Source organism: Phragmites australis, chromosome 14 (genome assembly GCF_958298935.1).
Source record: "Phragmites australis chromosome 14, lpPhrAust1.1, whole genome shotgun sequence".
Classification (NCBI taxonomy): Eukaryota; Viridiplantae; Streptophyta; class Magnoliopsida; order Poales; family Poaceae; genus Phragmites; species Phragmites australis.
In genome coordinates, this window is record NC_084934.1 from 19,106,236 (window position 1) to 19,124,279 (window position 18,044).

At 40.1% G+C, this 18,044-nt stretch overlaps 2 protein-coding genes and 2 long non-coding RNA genes across 4 annotated transcripts; all 4 read left to right on the plus strand.

The window, feature by feature from the left end:
• The first annotated feature begins 1,126 nt into the window (after positions 1-1,126).
• On the plus strand, positions 1,127-2,937 carry LOC133891484 (uncharacterized). Its single transcript, XR_009904229.1, has 4 exons — positions 1,127-1,378; positions 2,220-2,492; positions 2,577-2,676; positions 2,758-2,937. It is a non-coding gene; the product is annotated as an uncharacterized LOC133891484 (long non-coding RNA).
• A 560-nt stretch (positions 2,938-3,497) lies between these two features.
• Positions 3,498-5,439, plus strand: LOC133891375 (uncharacterized). Its single transcript, XR_009904194.1, has 4 exons — positions 3,498-3,857; positions 4,703-5,077; positions 5,162-5,232; positions 5,320-5,439. It is a non-coding gene; the product is annotated as an uncharacterized LOC133891375 (long non-coding RNA).
• Positions 5,440-10,592: 5,153 nt separating this feature from the next.
• On the plus strand, positions 10,593-14,906 carry LOC133889981 (protein trichome birefringence-like 13). The gene is made up of 6 exons (XM_062330409.1): positions 10,593-11,009; positions 11,566-11,743; positions 12,123-12,263; positions 12,850-12,970; positions 13,352-13,486; positions 14,345-14,906. Exons 1-6 carry the CDS (start codon positions 10,649-10,651, stop codon positions 14,600-14,602), a joined length of 1,194 nt encoding a protein of 397 aa, XP_062186393.1. The 5' UTR covers positions 10,593-10,648; the 3' UTR covers positions 14,603-14,906.
• Positions 14,907-15,618: 712 nt separating this feature from the next.
• On the plus strand, positions 15,619-17,532 carry LOC133891434 (peroxidase 7-like). The gene is made up of 3 exons (XM_062332147.1): positions 15,619-15,931; positions 16,535-16,880; positions 16,970-17,532. The coding sequence occupies exons 1-3, from the start codon at positions 15,653-15,655 to the stop codon at positions 17,362-17,364; spliced, it is 1,020 nt and encodes a 339-aa protein (XP_062188131.1). The 5' UTR covers positions 15,619-15,652; the 3' UTR covers positions 17,365-17,532.
• The last annotated feature ends 512 nt before the right edge of the window (positions 17,533-18,044 follow it).

Genomic DNA, 18,044 nt, shown 5'->3' on the forward strand with positions numbered 1-18,044 from the left:
TTTTCCTCAACATAAAATACGATTGAAAGTAGGAGTACCCATCATGCTACTTAGAAATCTAAATCAAAGTATTGGTCTATGCAATGGTACAAGGCTGATTGTAACAAACTTAGGAGACAATGTAATTGAAGCTATTATAATAACTGGGATAAATATTGGAGATAAAATATATATTCCACGTATCAATTTAACTACAAGAGGTTCTCGATGGCCCTTTATTTTGAATCGTAGACAATTTCCTATAAATTATGTTATTCAATGATAATAAATAAAAGTCAAGACCAAACATTGCCAACTGTAGGCGTGTATTTAAAGAAGCCAGTCTTTACTCATGGACAACTATATGTTGCTGTGTCACGTGTCACGAGTAAGGACGGGCTTAAAATACTAATAGAAAATGAGGAAGGAACATGCGGCTCTCAAACACAAAATATAGTCTACAAAGAAATTTTAAAATACATACGAGAAATGTCGCACAAATATTCCAATCTATATCAGCAGGAAAATCAAGTTCGTTTGGTCAATATCACCATCACAAACTTATTAAAGTCACATTACAAAAATACATACATCTATACACTGCATAAAACTGCTGCATGCCATTGCATGCCCCAATATATATAGATTACACTCTGCAAACTATATTGGTTAGTCTTATATACATGTCCTGTTCATGTACATGCTTTTCATTAATGGCATCCTTGTTTAATATTTGTCTACATCCAACAAGTATTTTCATATACACTAATAAACTAAAAACTATCATGTGTAATATTCTCCTTGATCCCCACACAATCTATCTATGTTCTTCTTAAGTGAAAAAAATAAATAAAACATCTGAAGCTAACCAACAAAGCACAGGGTTCGTTACAAATTGACATTAACGATGTAGTTTAACTGACAAGATGTAGACTTTTTCAAATACTTTATTACTTGTTACTAAGAAGACAAACTCAACCTTAGCACTAATGTTGATTAACATTATTAACATGTCTTAAGTTTTCAAATTGTTTGGTTATGGCATTATTTTGTTCCAATCTTCAAATTGTATGAAAAAATTAGTCTGTAGTTGTTTTTTTTTTTTTTTGCATCACTACTACAGAATATGAGACATGCTTGACAGCCCTATCATTAACTTTAGTTTTAGCACATGTTTCAACAAGTGATTTATAATGTCATAATCTTAGTTTCCAAAATTTAGTCTAAAATAATTCTATTTCTTTTTCACATGCACATGAATATCAGCCTTTTATCACATATACAACCGGGAGGATTCACCTATATACTTTGTGTTAGAATTTCAAGAATATGGCAATTTCGAGGAAAAAATGATGATGATCCAGTGAAGCACCTTGACCTTGTTGTCATAGATCAAAAGGTAATAATACCTTCATACCTATGCAATCCACGTACTGTAAGTAATATATACATTACTATAAATGATAACAGTTTACACAACATCCATCATAATGTAGTTATATATATATCATACTAATATTTCTAATATATTCATGGCCCTTTGTTCCTTGTATTGTGCTCCCTTTCCAGCCAATTTCTCTATCCCCTTGAGATTCTTTTCTGAACTGGTTTTTTTTTTAGGCGTGAAGCAGTGAATTGTTTTGGTATAAATCATTAGACTTTGAAATAAAACAACATTCCTTAGAGCTGCCTACTTCAGTGAGCAAATTACAAAATTTGTATGACAACTGTCCTAAATAGTACCACTCTGTACTACTAGTATCTTAATATTTATCATATCAACAGGCTTCAGAGCATGGGTGCACAATATTCCTACCCCTTAAATTAACCACAATTGCATGAAGCTGTTTGTTCTGATGGATTACCAATAACTTTGTATTCCTCTTCGAATGTTGGATCTTCACAAGCATACTCTACCTATTACGTTGAATCTCGTATGATATAATGTGATAAATATGCTTTATGTATGTTATGCATGATTCGAGTTGGTGTCGGAAATTGATGGGTAGCTCCTATATTAATGCATTACCTTTACCTTGAATTGTTGAACATCTATATCCTTGTATTCTTGGTTTAATCATGACAATGTCCAACTGTTACTGCATATTCATGGTTTCCATCCAATGTTACATTGTGCTAATATCGAGTGTTTCCATATATAACCAACAATGTTTCTTTACACATAGCTCTTTGTTACATTCAAGATAACAAGACTAAACATTATATAACTATGCTTCCAGGGCGATTCCATGTATGCAGAAATACCTCCAGATGCAATATTAATGCTCGAGCCACAACTAAAAGAAGGAAAGATAGTCTTCATGAGAAAGATAACTGTTGAAAGAACAAAGCCCGGATACAAAGTTGTTCAAAATCCTTACATGATCAGACTTAATAGGAGAACTGAAATAGCTGAAGTGCAGAATGAACCTCCAGATTTTCCGTAATATACTTTCACTCTTACAGCTTTTCCAGATTTGTATCAACAACAAACAAAACAGATAGATTTCTTGGTATGCACATATTAAAAATATGTTATTCGCTTACAACAAAAATCTTTTAATCTCATCACTAATATAAATCTTGCTCATCTCCAGATGTTATAGGCCAGATCACTTCGGTTTCGAATGCTGCAAGAGTGTTAACAAACCAAGGAAAATTGCAGCCAAAGAGGATTATCAACCTACAAGATCTCAAGTATATAGCTTTCTTTTATTTATATATACCATACTTCTACATATAGTAATTGCTACTCTTATTTTTCTGTCGTTATAACAGTGGGAACAAAATTGACCTCTCGCTTTGGGGTACAAGAGCACTGGAATTCAATGCAGACTCAGTTTATGAAATAGGCCAAACAAATCACATTATAGCTATCTTTGTCGGTACTTCTGTGAAGTCATACAGTGGTGGATCTCCTTTTCTAAGCAGCACTTCAGCCTGTCGTTGGTTAAAAAATCTAGATGAGATCACTGAGATTAGAGCTTTTTATAGAAGGTAATAAATACATATTCTTTAGCTCCTATTTTTTATTTCCTAACAATTTTTTTTTGTGAAATACACTTTACATTTCCGCTCCTGTACTACCAACTTACTACAATTGTCCAATAAAATTCATATACAACTCCATTTTTTCCCTGCAAGATGTTATGTTTTACAATTTCTTCTTATTTCTTTAAGATATTTTCTATACTACTGACCATTCAAATTTATGGACATATGTGATCATAGTATTTTCCTCGTACCTTTTATGTTTCCATTTTATGTCTTTACGAGATTAACACTTATGCAATTTATACTTGTGCAATTTATATCAAGGAAGCTCTCTATATTATTATGCTCACTATCACAGAATTGTTGTCAGTATTCCATCACACTTTATTATTGCCTTTGTTTTATGGATTCTCACTTAATAACACAGAACAATATGTTAGCTATATACACTTTACTCAGTATAATCTTAGCTATAAACATATGGTATTTTTGAACTAACATTACTAATTTCAAAAAACAGTTTGCCTCTTACAGTCCAACTTGTGCAAAAGGTTCACTTGAACAATGATGACGATGCCGGTAATCATGTCGAGCAAAAAACACTACTACAATTGAAACATTTAGACCCTTTTGAAGCAGTGGTAAAAAATTTCATCCTTTACACATCTCATATCCAAATATAATTCCATTACTACTCTTTTATCTCATACATAATTATCGCCACAGGGTGCTAGGTACGAATGCTCTATTACATTCACAAGATTTACACCAGATCAAACCTGGTGTTACACTGCATGTAGGGCCTGCAATGCTAAATCGATATTCAATGGCACTACTTACCAATGTTCTAAAGATAAATGTACCTGCACACAAATTGATTACAAGTAAGTTCCTATTTAGTATAAAATTGTTATCAGTATCAAATCGATTTAAATCCACACTTGTTACATGTTCATAGTCATCATAACTGAATTATTCTTAGTTTGAAAGTTTAAATCCATCATTCGAGAATATCATGTGGAGCCATTTTGCAGTTGTTCTATATGTAGAACTTGCCTACGATGTTTATGTTTCTAGATACTTCAAAGTATATTTCTTAACTTTTTTTCCTTGGAAATTATACTCTACTCATTTAGCACAAATATATTTGTGAGTTTATTTTATAAAGTATTACACATACAGTTTATGTTCAGGGTATTATGCCTGATCGGAACTTGAGAAGTCATACGCTGCACGTAGGTGAATCATTAATTAGATGTTGTTCTTATTATTCCCTTGGTAATAACCTCTATATAGTTCATCACTAATGAGCCACGAACTGTTGTGCCAGAGCATTAATCCTTTTGTGCATAGGTTTCAGTAAGCATTAGAAATAACTAAAATGCAATAACATCTGTTTAGTGAACAATGCAACATTTGACCTTGTGTGGAGAAAATTACCTCTGAGTCTCAGTTTGATTGCCATCTTCAAATGCAAAAGAAAGTGTCAGGTTTGGAACGCATTTGTTCTGAAGAAAGGTGCTAGCTCTAGGTCCATAAAAATATGTTCTTGCCATAGAAGAATGCCTATCACCAGCCTGCAAATTTTTAAAACATCACAGAATACCCAAACAGTAATGATCGCACAGTTTTTGTCGAATTAGATTGCTTCAGTTTCTAATGCAATTATTTTCCGAGCTTACTATATTCTTGCTAATGTATTCAACTTTCATATTTACCATGTCAACAGGAACAAGATCTCCATTTTCGGGGGTGACCACACATGTGAATTGGAATTCATGTTATTCAATGAAAAAGCAACACAGCTAGTAGGAAAGCCTGCTCAAAAACTTTTGACTACAGACGACAAATACCACATTCCTCCGAAAATTTTATCGCTGGTCGGGCACAAGATCACTTGCATCGTCAGAATTTTACCTAACAAAAGCATTAGAAGTGAAGACCCAACTTATGAGATCCTTATAACCAAACAAAATTTTGGGAAGCAAACATACATACCAGCTTTTCAACAAAGTACCAGTCTTCCCTTTCTGCTGAGTCTTATCCAATAAACGATAACCTACCTCCTTTGGTTCCAATTGTCTCTAAACCCATCAAAGACTAGGTATTAAGATAAGAAAAGCTCATCACTTGAATACATATATCATCTTAGCACCATTAACATAGTTTCTTTTTCCTACTTTAATAGCTACCATCAAGCTCAAACATCCTGAGTCCTGATGATATTCAAAGCATGGAGATTGAACAACGAGGACCACTGTACATTAACTTCCCACTTAGTTGCAATTTCCCTTTTAATTATATTTACTACTATGGTCTTACCTGTTCCATATTTGTTATATATAGATTCCAAGATTCCAGCACATTACCAGTTAAGCGAGATTTTGAGAGTACCATCAATGAGTCAAACGTACTATCTATGTTCAAACATTAATTGCATAAATTCTAATTTTGTTTTTAATATGTCCATACTACTACTTCTTCTTCTTAGGATGAAGATGATGAGGAACTTAGGCTCCCTGATGGACCATCGAAGAAGATTAAAAAATAGGCTACCAGCCTAAAAAACCAAAATAGTAAGCAGTCACTACACAAAAGAACAAACTACATTCTTTCTTGCTACTACAATTGGTTACACAACCACTTCCTTATACTTTCATGAATCTGTAGGTCCGGTCGATACTTACTTCATATGAAGGAAAAAAAACAGTACTGAAACTTGGTGCTACAATAAATCATTTCGCTTTTGGTCACATGTATCATACGCAGCACGATAACAAAGCTTTAATTTTGTTGTACAGAACACCATCTTCCGTTTATCTATATTGACCACCTTGATATACATATATATATATATATATATATATATAACCTTTATCTTCATTGTGAAAAATGTTAAACAATTCACAGACCATGAAACAATGTACCTTCTTTGTGTTGGAGGTACTCGTTGTAGCTATCTATGTATCATGTACTCAGCCTATTTATCGTGTGTTCATGTGCTTCATGGGCCATGTAATGTATGTACTTTACTTATGCTTCACTCCTATCATCTGCTATGTCAAATAGCTTGCTTTCATTGTGCTACCAGAAATTATTTAGTTTTTACCCCTGCAATTATTTTCTATCTGCTATACCTTGTTTCTCGATAGAACTTTTTACATCGAACTTATAGATTTGAACAAATAACAAGGTAATACCGGGGTTAAGGACAGCTTACAAAGAGAACCCTGCATGACAATAGCTTGATGGAATACCTGTTGACTTTTCTATTCCCATCATATATGCAAGTGAATAATAACCCTGTGCTTGGCCAAGAAAACATAACCCTGTGCTTGGCCAAGAAAGTGCCGGAGCTTGCACAGATGAGGGTCAGCTTGCCAAACACTATTGCGTGGCAACGCCACGCATTTTTTTCTAGTAACAAACTAAATGTTGTCATAGTCACCCACTCATTCACGAATGAGCTCTTCATTCTCACTTGTTTCTTCAACCTTTATCTTCAACCATGCATCAATAGAGGTGAGGGGACTAGGGGTATCCAAGGTGTAACCGAGGTAAGGTGCAACCTCCCTCTTGGCCTCCCCTCTTGGATCTGCCCCTGGCCTCGCCTCGCCATGTAAGAGCGGAGCTGCGGTAAAGGAGAGAGGAGCAAAAGTTAGTGGCTTGTAGAGTGATAGTGGTACCTGCGGAGGCATATGTAGCTTCAGGAGAGAGAATGTGGTCCCGTGGAGAGAGAGGGAGGAAGGCCCACCTTTTCGCCTGCACGAAGCTTGCCTGTGAGAAGCATGTGGTGAGCACATTAGCGCTAGATGGGGTGAGGATGGTGGCATCAGGTGGGGTGAGGACGGTGATGCATCCATTTACTTGCTCCGCACCGAAGAAAGCAGTGATAGTGAGTTGGGGTGAGGCCGCCAACAGGAAGGGTGAGGGCGGTAAGAGGATAGTCGAAAGAAAGAGCGCCAGATTTGGAGCTAAGCAGACCGTTAGTGGTCTCAACGGTGACAAAGGCCAAGACTAGACAAGAGCGGTGAAAGGATGGTTGCATGCAACGATGGGGGTCGAGTCTAGGCGAGGGCGGCAAGAGGAAGGATGTAGGTGACGATGCATGATCTGGTTTTGAGCAAGGCGATGGTGGTCTGGTTCGGCAATGGAGGCTGGTCTGGGCGCAGCGAGGACTGCTGCGGTGGCAGTGGTATCGAGTAAAAAGAAAAAAAACAGGTGATGTTATGTGTATGACATGTAGGGCAAGGACACAAATACATTAGTTTTTTCTTGGGTTCTTTATGTAAAGTTTTGGACTATGTGACATGTTAGAAAAAAGTATAAGGACTCCGATAAAAACTAAAAAGGGCTGAAATGGAAATATTATGTTGGGTCCCTTTGAAACTCTCTCTCATACATTTTAGCATTAGCACTCAATTATGACTTGAGCCTATGTGGCACATTCTCTCTCCTGATACCATGGCTTGCATTGCTTATTCTCTTAGTGTAATGACCATGTATGCATGATACTATTAGTTGCCCCGGTACAGTGTTTATTCATCTTCTTGTGCTCTGCCCCCCAGAATTGCTTCCTTTAACACTGGCAATGGCCTCGTTTGGAAAAGCTTTTAAAGGCACCCGCGATGTTTATGTTTACAACTATTCGAGCGTGCTAAGGTAAACATCTAAAAAGAACTAATTCTATAGGTAAACTTCTAACTTAGCACAAATCATGCGACCAGATCGTGAATAATCTAGAAATAATCTTTCTACATCCTTACATAAGAATCTCTCTAACTCTTTTACTGCTGCTTTATTTTTTAATAGTAAGGTCCATGTGCGTTACAATGGTTCTTAAATTATACATCCAATATTAAGCTTTTGTGCCCACTCCTTTCATTGTTTGCAAATGCTGCTCCATAAATCATTTTAATTTTCTAGAAACAAAGATACATGACTCCAATACATAATATTTGTAGGGCACAAAATGATGATATAAAATTATGATCACAGATATACAAGGTTACACGGGTGAATACAATTTCCCCCCTATAATTACAACACATAGTTCAGATCTGTCTGTCCTTCAGGCAAAGTAAACCAAGTAGAAGTCCACAGTCGTATGGAAACCAGCCCTAGAGCGTGGATACAAAAATTAACATTATCAGATATCTTGCAAAATGCAAATGAAAAGATTATTTATCAACACATATGAACCTTCATGAAGCATTTTCGCCCATAAAGCTCACACTTCATTTTTCAGCGTTATTTCAAGTTTTCGATAACCTGCAAGGCTGCGAGCATAGAACAGGTAGTACTGGACTTACAACTCCATATGAGCTAACATATAAATAAATCAGTTATAGTGACGATATTTAAAATGCAAGAGTGCAACCTGCAGAAAAAGAAAAAGCAAGCTAGTTTTGATTGATGATCATCAGTTTTTATAAACCATCTAGCAAACAATTTGTGTATGCTGTACAATACAAGAGGCAGTAGAAAAATTGAATACATATGACAATGTGGGGAAATAGGTTCAAGCACAATTAGGAACTACAAAAGGATGATTGAATCTGGAAGAACCTAAGAGAATCTCCTCGGTGTGTGACTTCAATCCTCACAACCCTGAGGGCCTTCTTGATCTCTAAATTCAGAAAACATAGACATCCATCTCACCCGCGACTATGCACAATTGCATTTTGCGTCCAAACAGGGAAAATGCATACCTTGACATATGCAGAATTAGTCATTCCGCTACTCATGATATCTGACCTATGACCACACACAAGTCATTCTGCTTTGTCTGATGATGTAAGTGTTTATATGGAATAGCTCTAAAAATTCTTAGCCCTAGCTTTAAAAATTCTTAAACCTGGAGTTATGAGCAGATATTTTATTTTTATTTTGAATTAAAAATAGATATTTAAACTATTTTGTTTTATCTTACAAATTCTAAATTCCACATAGATCTTATAGCTAACGCTATGCCAAATATGATCTAATAGAACTCCAGTGCATCAGTCTAATGATCACACACAAGGCATCCTAGTAGTATGTCATATAAACGAATTCACGAAGCAAAAGCTGCAAGTGCACTAAAAGCACACATTACATTGCATATAAGCTTTGTCTTCTCCAATTTCTTTTTTTAAATGAACCAACAGGAGAGATATCTATTGTATTAATTAAGAAGAAAATTTGATGGGCTAAATTACTCGGTTAATTGAGGAAAAACTAAGAAAAAATCACACAACACAGCGAACAAACTACCTAGTTAAACTAGATCTAAGCACTAAAAAACAACCCCAACTCTTGACATACCTAGCTAGATTAGACCTGATATGATCGACAATGCCCCAAAGCCTTCTCCAATTTCCCGTGTAGTTGAAAACCTTCTTCTACAATAATCAGCAAGGATATTCCTAATTCCAGGGGAAAAGGGCTGAACTGCACTTCCAGTAACTGAACAAATGACCTACCCGTTTCCTTTTTCCTTAGCAAAGGAAACCATCCAACTATGGTAATTCCAGGAAACAACTGGCACCCTACAGATACAGAAACACAAAGGAACTAAGCAAAAGTTCTTGCTCTGTTCCTGTTACATCTTTTATGAATTCTCAGTCCAAATTACCTGTGCACACAAGCGGTGGTGCTCGGCTTAACATGATCCCTCCAACTCCCACTGCACCGACTGACTCCAAATAGAGCGAAATTTCTATTGTGTAACCGTTTCACAAATCAATTTCTGTAACCAACCAACCAAAAATACTGACGAGCTCAAAAACAGCACGGGTGTTTAGGTTTCACCTTACGCCTCCCAAGCACGATCAACATCTTCTGCAGGCCCTCCGCGAGAAAGCCCAGTGAAAGCAAGAACCAATGATGTATGATTCAAGAAGCATATAGCCACACGCTAAGAGTGTGATTAGTTGCCCGTATAAATTGTATACGCAGGTTGAGCGGAGTTATGTTAGTTGAAAAGAAGAATATTTAGTTAGTTGTATCTATCCAAACAGACTAAGCTAAGTTTTTATTTAGTTGACTGAATCTGAGATCGTATGAGCAGATGTAAGAGCTGAGATTTTGATTAGTTGCTTATACGAAGGTGATTTTGTGACATTGACAAATGGACCCGTATCGCCATACTTGAACAGTACATGCGGATAACCAAACACGTTTCTTTCTGAGATTATATACATCCGTCGAGCTAAGATCCATTCATACGGACAACCGATCACCCCCTAAAACACATGCCTTTCTTCTGTATACGTATCCACATTTTGCGCTTATTTAAGTTAAAAAAAATTTAGAGACCTAGACGATAGTATCCTCTGCATCACATAATTTTTTATGACTATTGTGATAGTAGTTCGAATTTTGAGAGCATTGAAACATAATTTTTTTTATTTTTAAACATATCACATGTTGGATGCAACGTGTGATATGAATCTAGATCTGTAATTTTTCAAAGCAAGCATATATATTAGCAATTTTATAATTTTAAAAAATAATAAATAAAAAATCGAAGTTCTCCATGTTTGGAAAAAGATGTTACATAATTGGACTCGGCCTGCTTGAACTCGGCCTGTTAAGGCCCAGTACTGGGCTTTTCTGGATGTTCGAGCCCAGCCAAATCTCGATCTGCTTCGCCTTACTCGCCCACCTCGCCGTCGACCCACGCCCGCCTCCAATGCCGCCGGCGAGGAGCCCGGCCGCGGGGCTGGGCCGGCGCGGCGTCCCACTCCTCCTCCTCCTGCCGCTGATACTTCTCCTCCATCTGACCTCCTCGCCCCGCGCCCTCCCGGCCCTCCGCAGGCCCTCCCAGGCCTGCGACTACTCCGCCGGCGAGTGGTTGCCGGACGCCTCCGCGGGACTCTCCCTCCGCTACGACCACACCTGCAGGGAGATCTTCAAGGGGTGGAACTGCGTCGCCAACGGCAAGGCCAACGGCCGCGCCCTGCTCCGCTGGCGGTGGAGGCCATCCTCCGGGTGCGAACTTCCCCGGCTCGACCCGCTCCGGTTCTTGGAGGGCCACAGGGACACCAACATTGGTTCGTTTCTGTTCCCGTTTCGTTATTCCTGAAAACTAGTACTTGAGAATTGAGATGCAGATGCGACTTTGTGGTGGGCAAGGTGTTGTGGGTGTGGTCTTATGCGTGTTCGACGAAATGTGGGCAGCATGTTGCGGCGATGCGCTGTCCTTGGTGCTTAGATCTTGAAAGATCAGCAGGTTCGAAATGTGGTTGCGTACCTTGCTTTGTTTGCAGTATGTGATGGTCCAGTCTGGGACCGAAATTTGGTTGAAATAAGGGCAGATTAAATTATTGATATGAATTATTGGTGACTTGTATGGTCAAAGGCATGGAACTTGAGATGTGTAAGCTGAGTGTCATCCTGTGATCTGGTGATATGGATGCGTGTTCAATTGTTAACATTCTTGTTACATGCTTGTGATTAAAATTGCGGATAGGGAGAAACAAGGTTGATGCAAACTTTAGAATTTGGAGGCAGTAATTCAAACTCGCCGCTTATACTGGGTTATATATTCAGTCCCTGAATTCGCCATCTTGTGGTGAGTTGTGACGTTTGTTCAATGCCTTGTTGCAGGATTTGTGGGTGATTCGTTGAATCGCAATATGTTTGTCTCGTTGGTCTGCATGCTCAGGGGAGTGAGCAGGGATGTTCGCAAGTGGCGTCCAGCAGGGGCAGACCGTGGCTTCACCTTCCTACGCTATAACCTCACCGTGGCATACCACAGGACAAATCTCTTGGTACGCTATAGTAGGTAAGAAGTGTCATTTGGATTATTACCAAAATATGGTTGTTTGAGCATCTGGCTTGCTTGTATTCTTATGTGTTGCAAGAACTTTGTTTCTGCAACTTGGGACATCTTTCTTGCAGTTTAGGACTCTAGGTGTAACTTGGGAGCATTGAAATAATTCTAGTAGATCATTCTTGCTACCTGTTTTAAGAGAAAAAATGTTTACTGTTAATAAACTGTTCTCTTATCAGTTCACTATTTTGCTAGATTTCCCTTATTCGATTCCTTGATATATTTTTTTTGCTATGCATTAGGGGGCGGTTCATTACTTTTTCATACACGATGATACCGTTGCTGAGCTATTTGGCCATCACTGATCAAATCCATGTCGCTCATTTCGTAGGTGGTCAGCCAGTCCAAATGGGGGCCCTCTAGAATCTCTTGGATACAAACAAGGTTACAGAGTTGATGTTGATGTAACTGACCAAACATGGGCAGAGGCATCTAGCTTCCATGATATTCTTATTTTCAACACTGGGCATTGGTACGTGAACACTGTTAGTCATAAACAAGATAAGCATTAAATCTACAATTTATGACTTGATGCCAAATTGTCAGGATACTATGTTTTGAATTCCCAGCATAATCAGTTAACAGCTCAACAAGTTATGTTGCTCTTCCATTTAAGTATTGCAGTTTCATTATTTCCCTTAACTTTACACTCATCTAGATATCATTCACAATTTATGTTGCTATTGTCAAGGTAAGTTATTACATGAAACAGCAATTACAGTATTGATAGTCTGCTTGCATGATTTGGTAGGTGCTACTGCTACCGAAATATTTTGCTTACCCTATTAGTGACAGAATAGATTGTAGTACTGTCGACTATTAAACTTACCTTATATCATTCAGAGAGCTTTGCAGTTATCTTGAATTTAGTCGCAAGTAGACATGTTATTTTCTGGTTGCTTCAACAAACTTTCTTTTTCAATACTGTATGTACTAGATAAATTTGGTGACGTACACACTGTGACATAATGAGGACCAACTTATCACCTCTGCTACCTCCTGATTTTCTGAACCTTGTTTTCTCTTGCTCGAAATGTAATACTTAGCTTTATACATAGGTGGTGGGCCCCTTCAAAGTTTGATCCAATACAGTCGCCAATGCTGTTCTTTGAGAAAGGGAAGCCAATTATACCCCCTTTACTTCCACCTGCTGGACTGGATTTGGCTCTTCAACACATGGTACGCATATAGTTGCGTTTCTTCAGGTTTCTGAGAATTCCTGTTTAGAGTTCCTTGCTGATATTTAATAAGTATTTTATCCATGCCTGAACCTCATATGTAACTGAATCCTGAAGTTATCTAACTATGGAATGGACTGGTAATTTTTGTGAAACAATACATTTCCATGAGACTGATATTCTACTTCAACTAGTTAAGCTTGACTAATTTTGGCCAGCTTTTCTTAAAATATTCGTCGCCATGTGTATTTGATATGACTGGCCTCTATGACCTTTGTATCTCTAAGAAAACGAGAAAATTACCACCCACGGACCTACCTATGTCTATCATTATGAATCTTAACTTATCTTTCTCATGCTTTGAATAAACAATTTTCATCAGATAACATTTGTGAACAAAACAATGAGACCAAATGCGGTGAAATTCTTCCGCACTCAATCTCCTCGACATTTTGAAGGTGGTGACTGGAATGAAGGTGGATCTTGTCAACGTAACCAGCCCTTATCCTCAGAAGAGGTATTGAGACTAAAGTGCATTAAGTTTCTTAAGTAGCAAATTTTTCAAATTTTATTGCTTGCTTTCTGTTTCTTCCCTTTTTCTTTTAACATCGTGCATATTAGCCTGACATGGATTTGTGCATTGTGCTGAAATAATTCCTTTTGCTATGACAAGTGTTATTGGGAAGGATAAAATTGTAATATGGAGACCAAAGAAAGGCTTATTAAAGATGATACCACCAATCTTGTTTACCAAAAGCGTACATATCAATAGGTTGGCTTATTAAACTTATATTTAATCTCAATAATACAAGTGTATGAGCCTCTGCCGCTGTTTTAGTACGCCACTACACCCTCTATGTTTGTACGGCAACGAGGACTTGTACATCTGAATCAGAGAGACAGCAATTATCTATCCCAACATAAATAAATAAATAATTTGATTATTCTGATTGCATGAACTTGGACCTTGTGCTGAAGGGTTCTAATCCTTTTCAGCCAATTGCAACATTTTTTTTTTCTATGTGCTGTTTTATATTGACCTAGCACTTCAAGCACAGCTTCGAACCTAAAGATAACCAACATTCACATGGCATCCAAAAGAGAATGACCCAACTCTTCATGTCTTGCCCTCTGTGATCATTTATCTTCGTGCAAGATCACACCGGAAGTTAAACAGAATATATTTACACCATCAAGAGTTTAAACCCACATTCGATTTCTTGAGGTGATTGAGTGGCTAACTGTTTCAGTGTTGCTGCCACAATCTTCTTCTTTTTTGGGTCAATTCCAAATTTAGCGACTTCCAAAAATTGATGATTATTTGGTGTTTGGTGTTTTGAGTGGGCTAATATATATTGAGGTCAAACTTGTTCAGGTGGAAGAAATTTTCTCTTTGGACAATAACGGCACAAATGTAGAAGTACGCTTGGTAAATCAACACTTGATGAAGGCCCTTAGACAGTCTACTTTCAGAGTTTTGGACATTACTCGCATGAGTGAATTCAGAGCTGATGCTCATCCTTCAACAACTGGCGGGAAAAAGCATGATGATTGCATGCATTGGTGTTTGCCAGGACCAACGGATACATGGAACGATTTGCTAGCAGCAAATCTTGAGGATGTTGAGAGCTAGTCTGATAGAAGTCCAGAACTTGCCTGAGAAATTCTCCCTATCTTTTTTTAGGGGACATGAATATGAAGCATCATTTCATTGGTAAAATAGAGTTCTAGAATAGCTAGCTGGTAGTATTCTTTGCAGCTTGTTCATATGGGTGAGAGCGTTCTTTCCACAATGCCACTAGGCTTGAGGACCCTGTAAATTTAACCTCATTGAAGAGTTGTGCTGATATACAAATGCTCAAATAGGTAATTCATTTTGTTTATTAAAAACTGTTGTTTGCAAGTGTAAACTTAATGAAATATGCGATGCTTTCTCCTGCATTCTTGCCATTTTATTTATAGAAATCTTTGGGGGTTTCAGGACCTAGTTCAAATTTGAACTACATACAAAACATTCCAATGAAATGGCCGCTCATCCAAATACACCTAAATGTCGGCATACTTTCTCTTCCCATTTCTCTTTAGATGATGGCAGCACCAAAATCTACCTGAATTATTTTGTGGCCATGTAGTACTTCTGACTTTTTTTTAAAAAAAGAAAGCAATAGTACTTCTGATATACTACAGTCTGCAGCTCCATGTGCAATGCATAAGGAGAAAATTTGGGTGATCTCTGGGTGGTAGATACCCAATTTTCTCATAATGCTCGCATGATCCCCTGAAATTCATGCCAACTTGATTGACCATCTATATTGTAGAAAATACCCCTGAATAAAAATTCTCTCTCTCTCTCTCTCTCTCTCTCTCTCTCTCTCTCTCTCTCTCTCTCTCTTTCAAGACTTGTATAATAACCTTGCAAGAGTTTGATAATAACAAATGTTGCCAACAGTAATTCGATTACTCTAGTCACCTCCCCTACGTGCAAACCATCTATCTGGATATCAAAATGTGTTGCTCCTCACGTCGTCGCGAGAGGAATTCGAGCTCAAGCTTCCCCCTCTTGGACGTGCTTGCATGTACTACAAGACGAAGAGATGCTATATAACCTGCACCGCAACCGGAGGTCAATCCATCACTCGCGGAAGGAAATCGATCTTTTCTCTCATTTTCTCCGACGAGCGAGATGAGGTCGCCGGCGGCTGTCAACTTATGCCTCGCGCTCCCGGCGTTCCTCCTGGTCGCCTCAGCAGCTGCGAACGGCAATGGCTACGGCGGCGGCCATGAAACCAACCTGATGCCGGCCTACCAGCGGCCCGTGGACGGCCTCGACTCCGGGTACTACAGTAAGTCGTGCTGGGAAATGGAGGCAATCGTCCAGAGGGCCGTCCGGAAGGCCGTCGGCGCCGACCGCACCCTCGCCGCCAGCCTCATCCGCCTCTTCTTCCACGACTTCGCAGTCAGGGTATGAAACTACGTAGAGTCATTGTCCCTCATAAATTTAAGCTTTTAGTGAACTAGGAGGCGCATGCAACTCAGTAATCATTAGTCCCATATTACTGCCACGTACAAGGTCTATTTACTGATTTCGACCTATATGTGAACACGCTTCTCCCTAATCTCCAGGCCCTGAAATCGCGTGCTTGAGTGTGAACGCCGGCGAGTTTAAGGGAGATGTTAGGTTTCGGGTTTATCGGTGATTTCGGGGGGTTAGAGGAAGGTTGGTGACAGTCGGGCCGACGGTGGGCCTTTGACGAGGTAGGTGGGTGGGCAGGGTTAATGATATGGGAACTCGAAAATAGATTGGTTAACGTGACAGCGGACAGTGATGACAGATCATACAGTTAGGATCCTGTCGGATCAGATGGGTGTAGGTGGATGGTGCAGGGGCAAATAGTAGGAAAGAGAAACATATGATAGTAGAAATAACCGGTTGGAGACAAAGTTTCGCGCGTTGGATGGAGAGAAGACAAAGAGGTCCAACGGTCGTAAGGCGGCGTAGGGGAGCTCTGTTGCCAGGCATCTCGAAATTAGCACCTGGCATATGTGAATGATTTTTTGGCTGCAGGGCACCGACGCGTCCGTGCTGGTGGACTCGCCGGGGAGCGAGAAGCATGCGGACGCGAGCAAGACGTTGAGGGGGTTCGAGCTGATCGAGGCAATCAAGACGGAGCTGGAGGCCAAGTGCAAGAACACCGTCTCGTGCGCCGACATCCTCACCGCCGCCGCCCGCGACGCCGCCACCACGGTCGGGGTCCCCTACTGGTCGCTCAGGTACGGGCGCAAGGACGGGAAGGAGTCCCGCGAGGAGGAGGCCGACCGGCACGTGCCTATGGGCCGCGAGAGCGTCACCGACCTCATCGCCTTCTTCGAGTCGAACGGGCTCAACATCGTTGACCTCGTCGCCCTCTCCGGTGCGCACAAGCAAAGATTCTTAGCATGTCTACTGTTTTGGACATGGGCATGACCTGACATGCTTACGACCCGTGTGCCGGCCTTGCAGGGGCTCACACGATCGGCCGCGCCACGTGCGGCGCGGTGAAGCCGGGCCTGTGCGACCGCAGGCGGGACGGCTCGCTGGACCGCCAGTACGGCGACTTCCTGCAGCGCAAGTGCAGCGCTGGCGGCGACGCGGAGTACGTCGAGCTCGACGGCGAGACGCCGACGGCGTTCGACAACCAGCACTACAAGAACCTGATGCGCGGTAAGGGGCTGCTCCCGACGGACCAGAAGTTGCTCCGGGACTCCCGGACGGCGGACTTCGTCAGGTCGTTCGCCAACCAGGGGTCCCAGATCTTCGTCCACCAGTTCGCGCAGTCCATGCGTCACCTCGGCGAAGCGCAGGTGCTAACCGGCGACGAGGGCGAGGTCCGCCGCAAGTGCTCCGCCGTAAACTAAGCGCTCGATGAAAATGAGATGCACGTACGTGCGCATGTTTGCACTTACCATTTTGCTCTCTTGGTTCAGGAGAAAAATATGCATGTGCTCTTTTGGTTTACATTCACTTCTTTTGGTACGGTGGTACTGTTAATCTTTTTTTATCTGCTGTTTGTTCTGTAAACCATATATATATATATATATATATATGCCAAGATTGTTTAATTGGAGTCATGCGTGACTGACGATTATGCGCTGTAATCGAACACTTTGAACCATACTTCGTGATGACCATTTGGTGTCAGCAAAAGTTTTTATAGGGCCAATGCAAGTAAGCATTTGGTGTCTTACAATCACGGTTTGCACTATCTACGAGGTACTTGAATCGCAGCGATCTCGCACAAAACAATCCACACTACCGGAGACGGCTTCTTTGCCGAGTGTTCCAGACTTTGCCGCGTGCTTTTTATCGGACACTCGGCAAAGAGGCTATTTGCCGAGTGCCAGAGAGAAAGAACTCGGCAAACATGTAGCACTCGGCAAAGAGGCTATCGGGCACTCGGCAAAGAGGCTATTTGCCGAGTGCCAGAGAGAAAGAACTCGGCAAACATCTGGCACTCGGCAAAGAGGCTATTTACCGAGTGCCAGAGAGAAAGAACTCGGCAAACATCTGGCACTCGGCAAAGAGGCTCCTTTACCGA

What these genes read in the sequence shown, in the direction of transcription:
- LOC133889981 (XM_062330409.1), top strand. Translation starts at nt 10,649, where the DNA reads ATGCCGCCGGCGAGGAGCCCGGCCGCGGGGCTGGGCCGGCGCGGCGTC. An exon ending in ATTTTCAACACTGGGCATTG is followed by an intron (nt 12,264 to 12,849) that starts GTACGTGAACAC and finishes CTTTATACATAG; the next exon opens with GTGGTGGGCCCCTTCAAAGT. An exon ending in AGCCCTTATCCTCAGAAGAG is followed by an intron (nt 13,487 to 14,344) that starts GTATTGAGACTA and finishes AAACTTGTTCAG; the next exon opens with GTGGAAGAAATTTTCTCTTT.
- LOC133891434 (XM_062332147.1), top strand. Translation starts at nt 15,653, where the DNA reads ATGAGGTCGCCGGCGGCTGTCAACTTATGCCTCGCGCTCCCGGCGTTC. An exon ending in TCCACGACTTCGCAGTCAGG is followed by an intron (nt 15,932 to 16,534) that starts GTATGAAACTAC and finishes TTTTGGCTGCAG; the next exon opens with GGCACCGACGCGTCCGTGCT. An exon ending in TGACCTCGTCGCCCTCTCCG is followed by an intron (nt 16,881 to 16,969) that starts GTGCGCACAAGC and finishes CCGGCCTTGCAG; the next exon opens with GGGCTCACACGATCGGCCGC.